The sequence below is a fragment of the Erythrolamprus reginae genome, chromosome 1 (genome assembly GCF_031021105.1).
Source record: "Erythrolamprus reginae isolate rEryReg1 chromosome 1, rEryReg1.hap1, whole genome shotgun sequence".
Taxonomy (NCBI): domain Eukaryota; kingdom Metazoa; phylum Chordata; class Lepidosauria; order Squamata; family Dipsadidae; genus Erythrolamprus; species Erythrolamprus reginae.
In genome coordinates, this window is record NC_091950.1 from 130,452,279 (window position 1) to 130,471,016 (window position 18,738).

General features: G+C 40.6%; 1 protein-coding gene across 1 annotated transcript in view; it reads left to right on the forward strand.

Moving 5' to 3' along the window:
• The window catches only part of IFITM10 (interferon induced transmembrane protein 10), a 28,333-nt gene extending 12,485 nt beyond the window's left edge, over positions 1 to 15,848 (forward strand). The window contains exon 3 of the mRNA XM_070735693.1: positions 14,839 to 15,848. Coding sequence (XP_070591794.1) covers positions 14,839 to 14,988 — 150 coding nt within the window. The 3' untranslated portion in view covers positions 14,989 to 15,848. The remainder of the gene's footprint in view (positions 1 to 14,838) is intronic.
• Positions 15,849 to 18,738: the final 2,890 nt, after the last annotated feature.

The window sequence follows — 18,738 nt, forward strand, 5'->3', positions numbered from 1 at the left end:
AATTGTAACTTAGGATACCCAGGAAATATGCAGGGTAAGTCAAGCCTGTTGTTTACTTAGTCCAATGAAATTATTTATTAATAAGTGAGTACTTATACCGTTTTAGTGAATGTTGACTTTCCAGTTTTCACTATGAGAAATAAAAAGAGTGTGCAGCTCTTGAGTTCGCAGGTGGTAGGCCAGCTGGCAGCAAGTTCTTAATGAAGAAACCCAGTCGGCAAAATTCTCATAATTTTATCATATTTCTTTGAAGAACAAAGATTTATAGAAATTAAGAAACATCAAGCTTGCCCTGCAGATAGCAAAGTAAACATAGACAGGTGGGGCAGGGATAGTGTTCATAATTGTAAAGTACTGTACTATAATTTCAGTAACCTCCTGAGATCTGGAGTTAAGAAGATAAACTGATAAAGAATCTGTCTCTAATGTCATCATTAGAGACGGGGAGAAGGAACCATTCACACCAGTCAGAGCGATCAGAGAGATTAAAAAGAGCCTCATAGTGCTGGAGGCTTCTAACCAAAACCCTTTCCAAGTGAGAGTCATGAAAGAGATCTTCAGATCTGTCAACAGCAGATCTGTGGACTCATCCACACTCATCTCCAGAGAGCTTTCTTTCCATCTAAGACAGGAGTCTCCAACCTTGGCAACTTTAAGACTTGTGGACTTCAACTCCCAGAATTCTTTTGCTGGCTGAGGAATTCTGGGAGTTGAAGTCCACAACTCTTAAAGTTGCCAAGGTTGGAGACTCCTGCCTGATCTAAGAGGAGGGAAGAAGTCATGTGAGCATGAATCGTCCTTGCCTTTAACATGCTGTGCTGATGTACATATAGTTCTTCCATGCAATATTGTTAGGGCACTGATTGGCATGTTCCCCTAGCTAACACTTGACCATCCCCAGCCATGGGAAACATCGGTTGCCATGCCTTCTGCATGTCAGATGGTTATGTAAGGTTTAAGCCAATCTTCTCTTCTAATCATTTTTTTTATCAAAAGGCTGTCAATCTATTGACCACTTCATAGCAGGCAAGAGCATGTCTCCCTTAACTGAAAGGCAGCAGGAACCTGGATTTGTGCAGCCAATATACATCTGGTGAATGTGTTCTTGGAGCCATAGTTCAAGAAAGGGTCTTTTAGTTTGTGAGAAAGAAGTGTTGGACTTGAAGGATGCTCAATAGGTACATGATTTTATCAACTGATTAATCCATCAATCACCAGGTGACACCAAAGGGATGCATCTATAGCTGCTACAATAAAAGTAGTCCCGATCTACATGGCATTAGTTTCCCAAGGAAAACGCTATGTTCCTATTGGAACAACTTGGTAATCTCAATCTTCTTAGCAGTGAGTTGCCTACAAGGTGTGGGGGTGTGCTCTTTAGTACTGTAAGATGATGTCCTCAACAACTGAAAGAAAGTCAGGAGACGCTGTTTCTGCCCTGGTATTATGGATTAGCATCCCCTGAGAATTCATCTGTTCATCTCCTTCTGATTATGGATTAGCATCCCCTGATTATGGATTAGCATCCCCTGAGAATTCATCTGTTCATCTCCTTCTGATGTTCTAGTAGCTTCTGAAGACAGAAGAGCATTGACTTGACTAGTTTATTATTTCATTACTTGGTCTCGAATTTATTTTAAATTAATTTGCTTATGTTATCTTTATTCTTGGTTTTATTATGCCTTTACTTACTTTACTATTACTATTATAATTACCTTTGCATTTTGTAATTTTTAATTAATAATTTAAATTTTTGTATATTTATCATAGATAAATAATTTTGTCTGCAGATAAATGTTTCTTGCTGACTCTTGTAACCTTCATGACTCTTCATCAAGACAATGGGAGGGAGGGATTTTTAATGTAGTATATTGTTTCAGAAATACTGCTATGCTGATGTAGATGTTTTTCCGGGTGCATTTCAATGAATCAATTGATTTGAAAATGTATTTCTATGTTATACATCAACATACAGTGCTACAGCTGTGAGAGAAATCGTGACATTTTCAGGAAGAGCAAATGGAATTTTATCACTTATACAATGTAATTTTTCTAGCATGCTGCTATATAGTAATTTCAGAGATAATTATAAGATAAGCCCCGCTGCTTCAATTTTTTTTAAAAAATGGTTAAACTCATGCACATTTATACTAATAACACCTGATTTTGTCTAATGAAAGGCTGGCAAGCTTTGCCTGAATTTCCATCCCAAAATTAGTTTTTTCATAGCTCTGAGTAATCAGTGCTTTTTTGCTATAGCTGCAGTTTGCTTTTATTTTTAAATCTCTAGAAAAAGCAGAAAAATGATTTTGCTTCTTTTAAAGATTTGCGCATCTTTGATATGGCTTCGGAGCAGAAATGCCTTTTCCCCACAACTCTACATATATTCACTTTCCACTTTAAAAAGCTTCTCCCATGCTTTTAAAAATCTGATATAACTTGTTAGTATTGCATTGGTGTTGCTGGATTAAAAAGGGTTATTGATGCATTGACTCCTATTCCTTCTTGGACTTAGGATCAACAAATTGGAAAGTCATCCTACAGGCAACATGAGTTATCTACTGAGTTAAGCCATTCACTTGTGAGTTCTCATAGAAGTGATGTTTTTTAAAAAGCCTGCAAACTTTGGAATTTCTTACTGAAAGATGATTTGTGGAAGGCTTTCCCCATCTGGGGGAAAGTATTGAAGAAAGGGACGTGGAGGCTCAGTGGCTAAAATGCTGAGCTTGCTGATCAAAAAGTCGGCAGTTCAGCAGTTCGAATCCCTAGTGCCGTGTAACGGGATGAGCTGCTGTTACTTGTCCCAGCTTCTGCCAACCTAGAAGTTCAAAAGCACATTAAAAATGCAAGTAGAAACATAGGGACCACCTTTGGTGGGAAGGTAACAGCATTCTGTGCATGTTGTGATGCTGGTCACAAAACCACAGAGACGTCTTCGGACAGTGTTGGTTCCTCAGCTTTGACACGGAGATGAGCACTGCCCCCTAGAGTCAGGAATGACTAGCACATATGTGCAAGGGGAACCTTTACCTTTACCTTTATTGAAGGAAAAAGGAACTACAGTAGTACCTCTAGATACGAGCTGCTCCACATGCGAGTATTCCAAGTTACGAGCCACGACGAGAGCGAAATTTCTTTTCAACACCCGAGCTCAAATTCGGGATACGAGCTGAGCTTCCACTAGGTGGCGCAAGAATCCTTGCTTCTGGTTATCTCGGAGGGGAAAAACAAAGTCTAAAGCCATTTGTTCCAGATACGAGTTGTTCAACATACGAGCTCCGTTCTGGAACGAATTAAACTTGTATCTAGAGGTACTACTGTATCTTCTATCGGCTTCTTTCTTACTTGCTGTAATCAATGCAAGGAGGAACCAAAAGATTACAAGAATGCAGTCATTTTCTGTATCGGAAGTGTCCATCCACATGCTGAACGTTTATACAGATTCACCCACAGCAGAGACTTGAGTCTGAAACTTCAAAGAACTTGATTCTAAGCTAGAGGAAAAATTTTCTAATTCTGCTCCTTCTATTGCCCAACCAACAGATATTTACAGAACACAGGCTCTCGCAATGACAGTAAAGATTGCAATGCCTGTGCACATAGGCAGACTGAAGAATAAGCCCTTCTGTCAGAATACTTAAAACAACTCATAAAGCATCTTCTGTTGGATGTATCGTTGTGTTCATAAATTTGCCTTGCCTTTGATGCTACTGGGAGAAATGAAGCGACAAACTCATTTGCAAAGATGGATAGAAGAACTCACTGCCATCTCAGCAGAAAAGGAACCAGCTGCAGGGAATCAAAAGCCTTCTGGTAATACTGAACTACAATTCCCAGAATCTGTTATTAGATGGAATTGCTGATTAAGGGTATCTGGGATGCAAGTGAAAAGTTGCAAGTTCCAGGGAAGCAACCTCCATTGCCCAGGAACTCATTAGGAGAATATACACAATGCTCCCAAGACCAAGAAGAAATGCCCCTTAGGAAGATACAGATATTGTCTCTAAATGAGAAGATTCATCTACAGCCCTTGGAGAATTAAGGCTTTCAGTTTTAGTAGTACAGAAAAATTAAGGCTACATTACTAACCTCTCCCCAGATATTCACATTGCTCCCACCCTCCCCGCCTTCCACAAGAGTCTTAAGATTTATTTATGCCACCAGGCTCGGGGCGATTAGATCTTAGGCCCTGGCTGATGAATGATATGTATGGGTGTTTTCTGAATGGGTATGATCGATATTTTAAACATAATCGGGGATTTTAGACTAGTTTACTTAGTTTTAATTAATTGGATTTAGCCTACTGTATTTTATTATTTCTTTTTATATGTTGTAAACCGCTCCAAGTCCTCGGAGAGGGGAGCATATAAATCCAATAAACAAACAAACAAACTTAAATCTTACCAATGCATACCATAGCATCCTCCATTAAATCTAAATATAACGTCATCAGTTTTGCCACATTTTGACAATATATAAGAAGCCCAGCCCAAGTCCAGTTTCACCCATGCTATTCTGTGGAAGCTAGGATCTTTAGTACCTGGCAAGCCAAAAACTACTCTCTGTTGAAGAACTCTTCTGGCTTAAAAAATTAAAGCAAAATTGCTCTTCTCATAACATTAATACATTGTTCTGCATCCAGCACTTTAATAGAGAAAAGGTCAAGTGCCTCTTGTCACTATCAGGGAAGCCCACAATGACAGTCATTGGTTTTAAAATGGCATTCATAACTGGACATCAAGAGCTCCGTCCTTAATCAAGATGCATTGGGCATATTGCATGCATTATAAAAGACTGGAGTTTCCTCATATGATCATGCTCATCATTTGGAAGCCAATAGCCATTGCTGAAATCCATCCCAAATCTTTCCTTTCTTTCCAGTCACTTTTAAAATACTTTTTCTCTCTCCCTGGTTCAATCTGTCTTTCTCCCTTATGGAAAAAGTGGGAGAGAGAGAGAGAGAGAGAGAGAGAGATTTTTTTTCTTGGTATATTATGTAGAACAACCACTTTTAAAATCTTTTGTGTAGGTGACTCTGGCTTTAACATTAGGTCTGCTAGCACGTTAAGGTTATTTTCTTGTACAATCTGAGTCACTGCCAATTAATTATCCCTCTTTCAAAATCTCATTGCAAATTACAGTTATTAATGTATTCCAAATTCAGATTTTGCTTTTTTCTTACCATCAGTTATGATATTTTAATCTACAAAGAGAAATAAGCAGATTAGCCACATTTTCAAAGTCAACTAATCCTCTCAGTGGGAGTTGCTGGTTTTCCACGGCTTAGAAGTATCTGTTGTTTCCCCAATTTTAAGGGAGCCACATCATCAGAAAATCACAGCTATGTTGCTATGAAAGCAAACCAAGGATGCTTCTATCCCTTTCTCCACCTTTCTCTTAATTCATTCTCTCCCCCCTCTCCCTCTCCCTCCCTCTCTCTCTCTTTCTCTCTCTCCCCTTTTTCCTCTCCCCAATGAGGCTTGAACTTCTTCATCAATGTACTTTCCATGTCCCTTGATAGTTTGATTCCCATTTACTGTAGCAGTTCTGGATTGTGAATGGACAGATGCTGCGAAAGGACATTGGATAAGGCAAAACAAAAGGCAACTTCCTTTATTTTCTACAAGAAAAATCACCCCTCTCAGATACCCATGCAAGAATTTTTTTTAATTAAGAATCTTGTGTTTGCATTTGTATAAACATTTGTGAGTTGTTTTTCTTCTTTGAGCAAGCAGACTAAATTTTTAAGCAAGGACCATCGTTACAGAAGAACGAAGTGAAAGATTCCACATATTTAGGATGCACAGGATGTTGCTCTATGGCCTGAAATAAACTTCAGGCTTTAAAAATTGGTGAGCTGGAAACACAAACTGCATCCTTGGACGTGCAGCAAGAGTTAGAGGTGAATGTTCGCCAAACAGCACCAAGTTCACCAGTGATTTATTTTCCTATTTATTTAACAGATTTCTAGCCTGCTCTCTCTAAAACTAGCCAAACCATGACAGCTCCCAATATAAATCCATAAAAATAATGACCAAAAAAAGCATATGCCTTCTAATAGAAATTACCATAGATATTTTTAAAATATAATAACGTTATAAAATAATGATGTCCAGAAAATAAAATTCACAGGGGAAAAAAAATTAAAATAGCCAATTTTAAAATGATGATATTTTGACAGTGAGAAGGCTTGGATATAACAAATAGGACTTCCCTTTTTATATATACAGTGATCCCCCGAGTTTCGCGATCTCGATCGTTGGGAAACGCTATATCGCGATTTTTCCACCCGATGACGTCACTCCCTTCCTTTCTCATCTTTCTTTCTCTCTCTCTTTCTCTATCTTGCTTCTTCCTCTCTCACACTCTCTTCCTCCCTCTCTCATCTCTTTCTTTCCTTCTCTCTCTTTCTCTATCTCTCCCCCTCTTGCTCTCGAGCAGCAAGCAAGCAGCCGGGCGGGCGGGTGAACGGGCAAGCGGAGCGGCCGGGCGGGTGGGTGAATGGGCGAGCGGGCAGGCGGGCGAACGGGCAAGCGGAGCGGCCGGGCGGGCGGGTGAACGGGCAAGCAAGCAGCCGGGCGGGCGGGCGAACAGGCAAGCGGAGCAGTCAGGCGGGCGGGTGAACGGGCAAGCGAGCAGGCGGGCAGGCGAACGGGCAAGCGGAGCGGCCGGGCGGACAGGTGAACGGGCAAGCGAGCAGCCGGGCGGGCGGGCAAACGGGCAAGCGGAGCGGCCGGGCGGGCGGGTGAACAGGCAAGTGAGCAGCCGGGCGGGCGGGTGAACGGGCAAGCGGCAAGCGATCTTGGGGTTTCCCCTTTGCCTGGGCAGCGGGAAGACCCAGGGAAGGTTCCTTCGGCCGCCCAACAGCTGATCTGCTCCGCAGCGCAGCAGCAGCGAGGAGCCGAAGATGGGGTTTCCCCGTTGCCTGGGCAATGGGGAAACCCCATCTTCAGCTCCTCGCTGCTGCCGCGCTGCGGAGCAGATCAGCTGTTGGGCGGCTGAAGGAACCTTCCCTGGGTCTTCCCCGCCGCCCACACGCAAACTCCACCATCTGCGCATGTGCGGCCATGGAAAAAGGGGCGCGCATGCGCAGATGGTGTTTTTACTTCCGCACCACTACATCCCGAAAAATCGATTATCGCAAGGGGTCTTGGAACGGAACCCTCGCGATAATTGGGGGATCACTGTATATATGTATATGTATATGTATATGTATATATGTATATGTATCAAATGTTTTTTTAGCTGGGTTGGGCCTAGAGGCAAAAAGGAGTTGTGACGTTCCTTCAATATACCAGGGTGATCCGACATTAAAACACACACACACACACACATATATGTCACTTTTTTTTGCTGAATTTGAAAATTATATATATATATATATAATGTATGTGTATGTATGTGTGTGTGTGTGTGTATATATATATATATATATATATATATTGTTCTGAGTTCGGGTTTTGCCCCATGTAATATTTTGTGTGTCTATGCGAACAATCTACATACATATACCCATGAAAATCTACGAAAACACACACACACACACACACACACATACATATATATCAGAATTTTAAAAATGCTATGAAAATAGCTTATAAGTGAATAGTCAGAATCTATTGCATCAACCGAAAGGAGATTGTCCGAAAAAGAGATCCAGGTTCCTGACTAGGATATGAGAGGGAGTCTTCAGAGAGGGGCAGCATAGAAATCCAATCAATCAATAACAGAAGATGCAGATACAGGAAAACTAGAGTTGGAAAGAACGTTAGAGGTCTTCTAGTCCGCCCCCCCCCCGAGGGCCCTATACAGGTAATCCTTGAGTTACAAGAGTTCACTTAGCGACTGTTCAAAATTGCAAAAGTGTTTATGACACAGTCCTTGGGTTACGAATGTTGCAGCATCACGGTGGTCCTTCACCTGTACAAATGACCGCAGAGGCACTGCAATATTTACCCTGCCTATTGCCCCCTCCTCATCTGCCTCTCCGCAGGTACTGGGCTTGTAGAGACTCACTTGCCTTGCAAAGATCTAGCGAGCTGTCTCTTCTGCGGTTTCTTTTCCTGCTTCATTGCTTCGGGCCTTCGGTGCATTCACAGATAACAGAGGCATAAAAGCACCACAAGATGACGCAAGATCAGCAGTGTGAGATCTCATGCTACTGATCTTGCCTGATCTCACACTACTTTAAGTGTCTGGTGAATTGAGGCCTGGCTGAGATCTGCAGCAAAAGGCTTTGCAAATGGAGGGGAGACTTCAGGCCTTCCCTCCATTTGCTGTTTCCTTGCCGAAGTCTGCAGGCTCTGGTTGTCTTTGCCAAAAGCCTTTGCCAGCAAAAATGGAGCCTGGGAGAGGCCAGTGCATTCTTGCCTAGCAAACCGACTCTTTTCTGAAGAGTTTGCAAGCCGATAGGACACTTTGAGGCAGCATGATTTCACTGCTCCAAAGCCCCCATTGGCATGCAAATGTTTTGTGCGCTGAGACTGGAAGCTTCTGGTGGCCGTGATCTTGCGCGGCAGAGAGGCTGGAGAGGAAACAGCTTGCTAGATCTTCATAAGGCAAGTGACCCAGGATGGCAAGAATGGGGGTGGGGAAGCAATTGTGGGGAGCATGGGGTATCCCAGTGGGATGGGGGCAGGCCTCGGATGGTCTTAAGTAGGTGTCCTGTCCTATCAGTAGCCCCTCCTTTCCCATGCTGAGATGTGTACTTAACATCAGCGATGGTTGCACCCAGTTCACACTGGTTTTTAGAACTGGTAGTGGTGGTGGCAGGAGGCTCCGCCCACCCACCCGGGACGCATCTGTGCAGAAGTGTTGCTGGTGCATAAACCAGTGGCAAACTCATTGAGAACCCACCACTGCTTAACATCCTGCATATTTGATTAGCGAGCGTATGGGCGAAAGAGGGAGTTCATATTTGTAACTCGAAGACTACCTGTATCATTCCAGACCAATGGTTGCCTGTTGTCTTCTTGAAAATTTCCAATGATGGAGCACCCACAACTTCTGGAAGCAAGTCATTCCACTGGTTAATTGTTGTTCTCACTGTCAGGAAATTTCTCCTTAGTTCTAGACTGGATTGCTCTTAAATGATCTTCTACCCATTACTTCTTATCCCAACTTGCCAGATTTCTGTTTCTAGCCTTTCTATGGATTCTAGTCTTAGAAACATAGAAGATTGACGGCAGAAAAGGTCCATCGAGTCTACCCTTATACTATTTCCTGTATTTATCTTAGGATGGATATATGTTTATTCCAGGCATGTTTAAATTCAGTTACTGTGGATTTACCAACCACATCTGCTGGAAGTTTGTTCCAAGGATCTACTACTCTTTCAGTAAAATATTTTCTAAAATAAATATTTTAGTCTTCCCGATCTGGCATCCTTCAAAAGGCTGACATGAACTCTTAAAGGAAGAAGAACCTCTAATGCTGGTGCTGCCAGCAAAGGAAATCAAATCCTAATTTGATTCCAGGGAAATTTCCTTCCTGGGTGGCAGGGATAAATAACAATAAAGCCTTAGAGGGGAAACACAGTTTCTCAGTTCATAAAATACTGTATATTGGAGGCTGTTCTTTCAGGGAAACGTGTGAATGCAGGGATAATGATAAAGAAGTAAGGTGTATGCACTTGTGGAATTATTTTTGGAGTTCATAAAAAATAATCATTTGATCTATGCTGTTCTGCTGCATTACAGAACAAGGGTTTTCTATACATGCTCCACCACTGACACCTTGTGTTTAGCCTTGTTCAGTGCACCCAGTGGAAGACACTAAGCAAAACAACAATCAAAGTCAGTTCCTTGTCCATAACAAAAGGCCTCTAGCCATAAAATTCAACTACTATATCTATAATCTTTCAGTGCATATGCTTCAATCTGAAATAATGTTTTAGAGTAATGATTTACAGTCATAATTATGGGATCCCAGAACAATGACCCTGGCCATCCATGTTTCTGCAGACCAGAGAGAGAACAAGAAAGAGGGGGGGGGATGACTCTACTAGCATGAATGGACAAGCTCCCACCCTCACTCCCTGCAGCCACAGTACTGACAATATAGTCCCCAATTTCCAGATGTGCCCATTGGCCGAAAAAAATTGAATACTCTTCGCTATTGGTGTTCAGTTACAGCCATGCTAAGAGTGCCCATAAGCAGGTTTTATTATTATTAGTACTATTTATTAGATCAGTGTTTCCCAACCGTGGCAACTTGAAGATATTTGGACTTCAACTCCCAGAATTCACCAGCCAGCAAATGCTGGCTGGGGAATTCTGGGAGTTGAAGTCCATATATCTTCAAGTTGCCAAGGTTGGGAAACACTGTATTAGATTTGTATGCCGCCCTTTAATTCACACATTAATGTTAAGCCAAGATTTTAACTACAATTTTTTAAAAATGGTTAAGGTGACACAACGGCCTGTTTTATATATTGAGTCTTCGGCATACAAATCTAATAAATAAATAAATAAATAAATTACACTAATCCAGTGCTTCTCAATTATTTTCTGTTACGCCCCCCCCCCCCAGGAAGAAGTAAACATTTGCCCAACTCTAGATTGATGTGCATCTCACAACCCAACCTTTCTGACCTCCCACCCCCAAATTGCGCCGCACAACAAGACGGGCATCCTACCTGACACTTGTACTGGTACCTCTGTCACATTCCTCAGCGTAGTGTCCAGGGCAGCCTGTTCTAAAAGAAAGTGTCTTGTGAGTTTGAGAAGTTGGATTGAACTTGTGAGACATTTTCTTTTAGAATGGACTGCCCTGGACACAATGCTAAGGAATGGTACTAGTGTCAGATAGGACACGCATCCTACCCCCTGTGGCAAAAAAAGCACATTCCCTGGAGTCACGCGCCCCCCAAGAGAACACGGCCTGGCATTGTTCACCCTCCCCCACCCAGAGAGCAAGGCCCGCTATTTGAGAAGCACTGCACTAATCTAAGGTAAAAGGAAACTACTTTCTTGTTTTTGTTGAAAAGAAATTCATGGGATGTTCTTAAAGTTAAGTTAAGGCTTTTTCAGCCCTAACCAGGAGATAAAATGATATGCTGAAGCTGAACAGACTAAGGACGCTAACCAGATGAATACCTGGTAGGTAGATTTCCCCTCCCTATTTTCCTCCCCCAAAATTTATTTATTTCTTTACTTACTTACTTACTTGCTTATTTATTTTTCTGAAGTGTAAAGATATGCAATAAAACTGAGGGAAGAAAACAGCACCTAACTGTTAAGATTACATTGCCCATTTCCAATAACAGTACAAGGGACTGAGATTTCAGATAGTTGAAAGTTCAAAGCCTAAATTCTTTATTTCCCAGGCCAAAGACTTGCCTTCTCTCTTCTATCTTCAACACAAACACCACTCAGAATTACAAACTTATTTATTATTATTATTTGTTTGTTTGTTTATTTATTTATTGGATTTGTATGCTGCCCCTCTCTGAGGACTCGGGGCAGCTCACAACATACTCTGGTGCATCTTACACTCCAAAAAATATAGTACATTCTAATTTTGGTCCTGCCTCCAAATCCCTTTTATGCCACCAGAACCCCTGCTTTTTGACTCCTAAATGTGTTCTAAATCAGGGCTTGAGATTAGAGATCGAATTGTTTGGAATCAGAGCTAAAATCTGGCAAGTTGTTTTATTAACATTGCTAAAGATTCATCTGGCTCCAGCCAGGCTGCTTTCCTTTCTAATATCTGACAATCGCACTGGTGGAGACTAATGAATCAATTGCGATCATATGTCCCTCTCCAGAATATTTGTTATTGTTAGATAAAGCCAAAGAAATAATATCATCGAGCAGCAGATTCAAGATACAGAGTGACAAAATGATTTAATTCAACCTTCAGGAATGTATCACCCTCTCGGGGAGATCCAAAGAGCTTCTCTGCAACTTATCCATTTTCAATTACATGAATATTGATAAGCTTTCTTCAGGACTTGCTTTAATGTTCTCCATTCTGCATTCCTTGGGAATAGATAAAATACTGTTGCAATCTCTCAGAGATTTTTGCCTCAGCAAAGTGAGGGAGGTGCAAACACACATTTATGCTGCAAGCTTCAAGCCGACTCCACTGAGGCTAATTTCCCAGATCACATTTTGTATTGATTATTTATTTGCTGATAGGCACTAGAAAGCAAATATACTTAGCTGCAACATTTTGCTTTTTTTTTTTTTGGAAGTCGGAATCTATTACTGTATCTTTAATGGACCAGAGCAGATAGCTAATTTTATTGTCTAAAATTGTGTGGCGTGGATGATGGTTGCAATGCAAACTCTGCCATTCTCAGAAATAATTCTGCTGGTATTTTGCACCCACTGAATAGGAAAGAGAATGGCTCAGTCGTTTATATTGTGGGGCAAGGGTCTTTGGGGTATTTGGAGTAAGAGAGACCCCTTGGAATCAATTAGCTTCTTTCCGGCCTTTCCAGAATACAGTATACTACTTCCCCTCTTGACCTTGTGAATTGATTTATGGAAACTGGCCAATCATGCTAAGAGCCAGGTTGGTTGTTCATTAAATTCACATTGAGAGGGGGGGGGGGACAGATTGTCATATTAATTTGTTGCAGCCACAGAACTTATGAGAGTTCAAGATAAACAAGGACATTATGACAAAAACTGGTCTCCAAATCACTAATTACTTGAAATTCCAATGGGACGCTACAGAATTATTTTTTTAAAGGTCCAGTTATATAAGTCTGACCATGAAGTACAACAATAATTACTTTCATCTACTTCACAAATTTTGTAATAAAGCTAGAACGTAATAAAGCTAGAATGAATGGTTTATTCCTGCTGTTATAAATGATCACTCTGTTTCTTCTGCATTGATTTAAATGTGTTGTCCCAAACTGTACCTTTGCTATTTTATTGCCACTTGACCTTATTTATTACTGTTCCCTCCTTATATATATCTGCCAATTGTGACAAATGCTTTTATGGCTGATGAAGAGGAATGTAGCTGACAAAAACTTTGACGAAGCAGTATAGCAGAATTGTACAATGCACAAAATTCTTAGGCATACTTGAAATCACACCACCTTAATTTAAATCCACATGCCTTTTGAGTATGGGCACCTGGAACAATTCTCAGTGGTACAACTTCGGATTCTCACTCTATTCATTTTCAAGCTGTTATTCTAAAATATATCTGTTTCACAAGAATGACTCCAAAATATGCTGCTTTAACATGTCTTAAGAATAATCTCGATGTGCAGAATACTATATAAATCCATTCTAAGAAACAATTTTATCTTTCTCTGTCCCTGTTAAACTGTAGATGTTCTGCAGACAGTCCTGTTAGCTCAATTCCCATAATAGTTTGTTAGTCCCATCAATAGCTTCTTATTGCAAGGAAAACTTGTGACATGTTTTACCTTCTCTTTGAAAAGGAGTGCAGTTGCCTAACTAGTAGGAACAGAATGTGCACACACACAAATAAATACAGAATTCAGGATTGAAATAACTTGAAGAGGAGGCATTTCTAGGTTTCAAGTCCATGAAGTGGCAGATCTCATGAAAATAAAACATATTTTCAGTGAGTATACAGTGGGTTTCTTCTCCCACATGACACCGCAGTCCATGTCAAGGTCTTAATAATAGTTATAATAATAATAATAATTTATTAGATTTGTATGCCGCCCTTCTCTGAGGACTCGGAGCGGGTTAATGGCATATTCACCTAGTAGTGGGTTCTAAATGACTTTGCTACTGAATTATGCACATGCATGCGATGCTTCTGCGCATGTGCAGAAGCATCCCAGATGTCTGGGCAGAGCCTCCCACCGCCGCTGCTACAGGTTCGGAAAACTGGATCAGACTGAACCAGGAGCAACCGCTGCATTCACCCACATCTCATTTTCACTCCATGATCTACATCCCAAACAGTAGATTTTGAATTGCTAAGAATTGCAGTACCCTTACCATTTTTTCTTCTTCTAAGCAAAACTAATTAGTACCATTCACCTCTGTCATTGATCCCACTGTTCCCAATTCATCACCTTCCGCCTTCTTATTGAGATGGCTTTTTCCTATACAGGAAACAAATACTGCAGTCCTGCCTTCACTGTTTGAAACTGAAAATAGTAGCTATTGTTTCCAGCCAGAGGAAATATTGCTGGATGTGAGATGCTAGCAGCAAATTTCAAGGTGTTTTTGTTTGCTGGGTTCAAGTCAGAAATTGCAAAATAATAATAATAACAATAATAATAATGGTCCTGGACTGTTTGTTTATTATTGATTGATTTGATTCGATTTGATTCGATTCGATTTGATTTGATTTGTATGCCGCCCCTCTCCGTAGACTCGGGGCGGCTCACAACATACAATAGAACAATTCACAACAAATCTAATAAATTTAAAAAACATTAAAAGACCCCACTATTAAACCAGACATACACACCATACATAAATTGTATAGGCCCGGGAGAGGGGGGAATGCCTCAATTCCCCCATGCCTGACGGCAGAGGTGAGTTTTAAGGAGTTTATGGAAGGCAAGGAGGGTGGGGGCAGTTCTAATCTCCGGGGTGAGCTGGTTCCAGAGAGTCGGGGCCGCCACAGAGAAGGCTCTTCCCCTGGGACCCGCCAGACAACATTGTTTAGTCGACGGGACCCGGAAAAGGCCAACTCTGTGGGACCTAATCGGTCGCTGGGATTCGTGCGGCAGAAGGCGGTCCCGGAGATATTCTGGTCCGATGCCATGAAAACATGGTCTTGTTTTGGAGTATTAAACTCAACCTTATTTCTTAGATTCCTATTATTATTATTATTATTTTTTAAATTGTATCCTCAACTTTGTTTTTTTGTTCTTGTTCTTTCCAGGTGCGAGATAAAAAACTCCTCAACGATTTGAATGGTGCTGTGGAAGATGCCAAGACCGCCCGCCTTTTTAACATTACCAGCTCGGCACTTGCCACTTTCTGCATCATCCTTGTCTTTATCTTCCTACGATACCCACTCACTGACTACTAGAACATGGCTCAGCCATTGCTGCTCAAAGCCCTCCAGGTCAGAAGTAGCTGCCGTGGAGTTTCTCACCTAAGGGACACAAACAACAATACCCCCCCTCTTAATGGCAGATGCCCGCTCTCCTCAATACTAAAAGTATGCTGCAAGCTTCAACATATACTCACCCTCTGCCTCCCTGCCCCCCTATCTGCACCCAGCCTGGCTGGAATGCAAACTTAAGTAGCAGAAACTTTTAGTTTTACATTTTGTACACAAAATATTTATTTTCTTGAAAAAGAAGTAGAATTTGATGGTGGAATGTTTTTTCTCCCCCAAGGGGAGAAAATATCAGAGCTTCAGGTGAATGTTATAGAACCAGGCTGAGTACACATTGGGATCGAAAGTTTGGGATGGGTAATTCTGTTGAGGAATCCACAGGAATTTTGGGGCTCTACGACCAAGTCTGTATACAACTTCCATTCCATTGCAGAGGACAGAACGAGCTAAGGAACAGGCATGACTTTGTGGAACTTAATCCATTGCATCCAGACTGCTGCTATGTCTTTGCCTACTGCTTCCCTGTCCTGTATCCCCAACAAACATCCTTTGCTATGTATGTTTTATTGGTTTTTACATTGGACTTACGCCCAAAATAGCTTGCCAAAAAACCAAACGAAAGCAAAAGGACAACCATCAGGAAATTTGGATTCCTCAGAATTTATTCTCAACTTCTCCTGATCAGTTCTGGAGTTTTCCAAAGTAAATAGGAAAAAAAGGTTTTCTTTGGAACCTCATGGAGACCCTGAAAATTTACATAGTTCTTGTATCGCTGCCAACTTTCAATAAAGAAAAAAAGCCTCTAACCATCAAATAATTACTACAAATTTCATGTTTCTGTCTCATCTTTTACTCTCTAATGGGAAAAAACTATAGTATACCTCTGAAATCCTTTTGAAGTTGTTGGATTTTATTAACTACACACACATTGCTTTTATACTATCTGAATATTAGGTTAATATCACTCTAATATTAAAAGGGGAAGTGGTTTCCCCTCCCCCTTTAAAGTTGCATAATGTAGCAATGCAATTCCACATCTTAGGAAAAACAGATTATATTATTATTTTTTTATTCCAGAATTGGATGAATGTAGAACTTTGTTTGATAACAAAAAAGAGCGAATTTAGTCTTAATGATAAAGGCACTTGGCTGGAAGTGAGTTCTAGTCCTGCCTTAGACATCAAAGACAGCATGAGTCACTTTTTCTCAGCCCAACCCACCTCGCAGGAATGTTGTGAGGAAACATTAGGTATGTTTGCTATTTTGAGTTATTTATAAAAATAATAAAAGTGGGATTTAAAAAATATCTTTAAAAATACTAAATGATTCAGCATGTTAACTTCAGAAAAGTTCCATCAATTAAAATGATTGATGGTATGGCATATCAAATAGATCGAACACTTACATTGGATTCCTACTGCTACACGTCCAAATATTTTTATTTTTTAATTTTATTCCACTGCAAATAGCCCTTATCCAAAGAAGCCACTTTTTGTGGTTGCATGACACTATTACTTTGGCAACATCTAAAATGGTGAAACTTGTAATTGTAGAGATGGGATTAGATGTTACTTTTAACAGGGCTACTCGATGTTACTGCTAGATATCAGCATGTTCTATTGTTGCATCCAATGATCCTGAAGATTTCTGCAGTCTAGATATTGCAGTTCCATACATTAATCCAAACTGTAGTGGGACCCTTTCTCTTACCTAACATAGCTGTTTATGCTCTACTGCAGAGCTGTTAAATCCATGGCGCCTGGGGCAAATGCATCATATGCTGGCCATGCCCACACACAGTTTAGCAAAGGGGGGGAAAGTGATATGTCTTATGATGCCGCCATGACAATGCGAGTTTAACACCCTTGCTCTACTGGAATGATGCAGTATGGAGTCACAAAGGAACAAAATTTCGAATGATATGAATGTTCAACATTTGTCCAGATTGCCATCTGTTTGGAAGGAAACCAATGGAGAATGGGTTTGCATAAGTGTGATAAACATACACTACCATGCAAACAACACAGTGAGTAGCTGAGCAGTAAAGGGCTTGTTATAATTCACCTACCTACCCATCCAAACTCACCTCCATTTGCTCTAGGTGGTAATTATTTCTAATAGTTAAGGGGTAAGTAACTGATGTCTTTCCAAATACTGCTGAACTACACATCACAGAATTCCCCAGGAAGCATGGCTAATGTTGAAGAAGGCGTGCATAAGTGCACTAGAGTGCCTTCCGACCCCTGTCCTATTGTCTCTCCTATCTTCTCTTCTATCCCTTTATCTTTCTCCTATCTTTCTCTCTTTATCTTTCTCCTATCTTCTCTCCTATCCCTTTATCTTTCTTCTATTCTCTCATTGATTTATTTTATCCTATGCTCTCTCTTCTATCCCTTCTCTAATTTTATTTCCTTGAAGGTGTCCTCTACTACCTTCATTGTGTATTATTGTGTATTGGACAAAATTAAATAAATAAAAATAAACTGAAATTCAGCAACATCTGGAGTTGACTGTAGGCTCACATTTAAATGGTTGTCCACTAGGACTCCAAGATCCCTCTCGTAGTTACTACTGTTGAACAAGGTACCACATATACTGTATCTGTGCATTTTGTTTTTCTTGCCTAAATGTAGAACCTTACTTTTTTCAACATTGAATTTCATTTTGTTGGATAGCACCCAATGTTCAAGTCTCTCAAGATCCTTCTGTATCTTGAGTCTATCTTCTGGAGAGTTGGCTATTCCTGCCAACTCTTGGTTTCATCTGCAAATTTGATGAGTTCCCCATCTATCCCTTCGTCCAGGTAATTGATGAAGATATTGAAGAGTACTGAGCCTAAAACAGAGCCCTGGGGTACTCCACTGCATATTTCCCTCCACGCAGATGCAGTTCCATTTACAAACTTACAAAACAACAATGTATTATGAAAACATTTAAAAAAACAGGATCCAAAAAAACCCATGTGGTCGTGCCCACCATTAAGCCATCTTTCCAAGAAGTCTCCATGTTTCCAGTGTCTTTCTCCCTACTTGGAACAGAACCCAGATGGATGTTTCTTCCAATTGTTGGATTTTATTTTAACCAGGCTTCAAATTCAAAGCAACATTCCTCCTGTCAGATGATTCTCTAGCAGTATTTCTCAACTTTGGCAATTTTTAAGATACATGCACATCAATTCCCAGAATTCTCCAATCAGGATGCTAGTTGGGAAACTCTGGGAGTTGAAGTCCACATACCTTAAAGTTGCTAAAGTTGAGAAACACTGCTTTAGCCTGTCTTGTCTCAAGTTTTGGTGTCACCTTGACATCTCTCTGCCAGGATCAGGAAATCCAAGATGAAGGATTGGCAGGCGTCTAACAGGATGCCATTTTTTTTTTTTATTTATAACTGCATAATTACTGTATTTTGTTATACAAAGATCAATACTTTCACAGGGCTACTGGGATCAAAAGAGCCAATTACACATCCTGAGGGAATATATAATTCTGAACACCTAATTAAACATCACCTTGAGACAGATTGCAAAATCTGGATGACCGTTGAATGACATCAAAATCTTTTCTACAGTTCTTTGCTGCTATCTAGTGGCCATCTGGATGCTTATAGGCTAGGTCTGGTAGCCTTATTATTAATAAGGATTATGGTTTTTACCATAATCATCTGATATAATTTGAAGAATTATCATGCAAGGTATGGAGGAATAGTATTCAAATAATT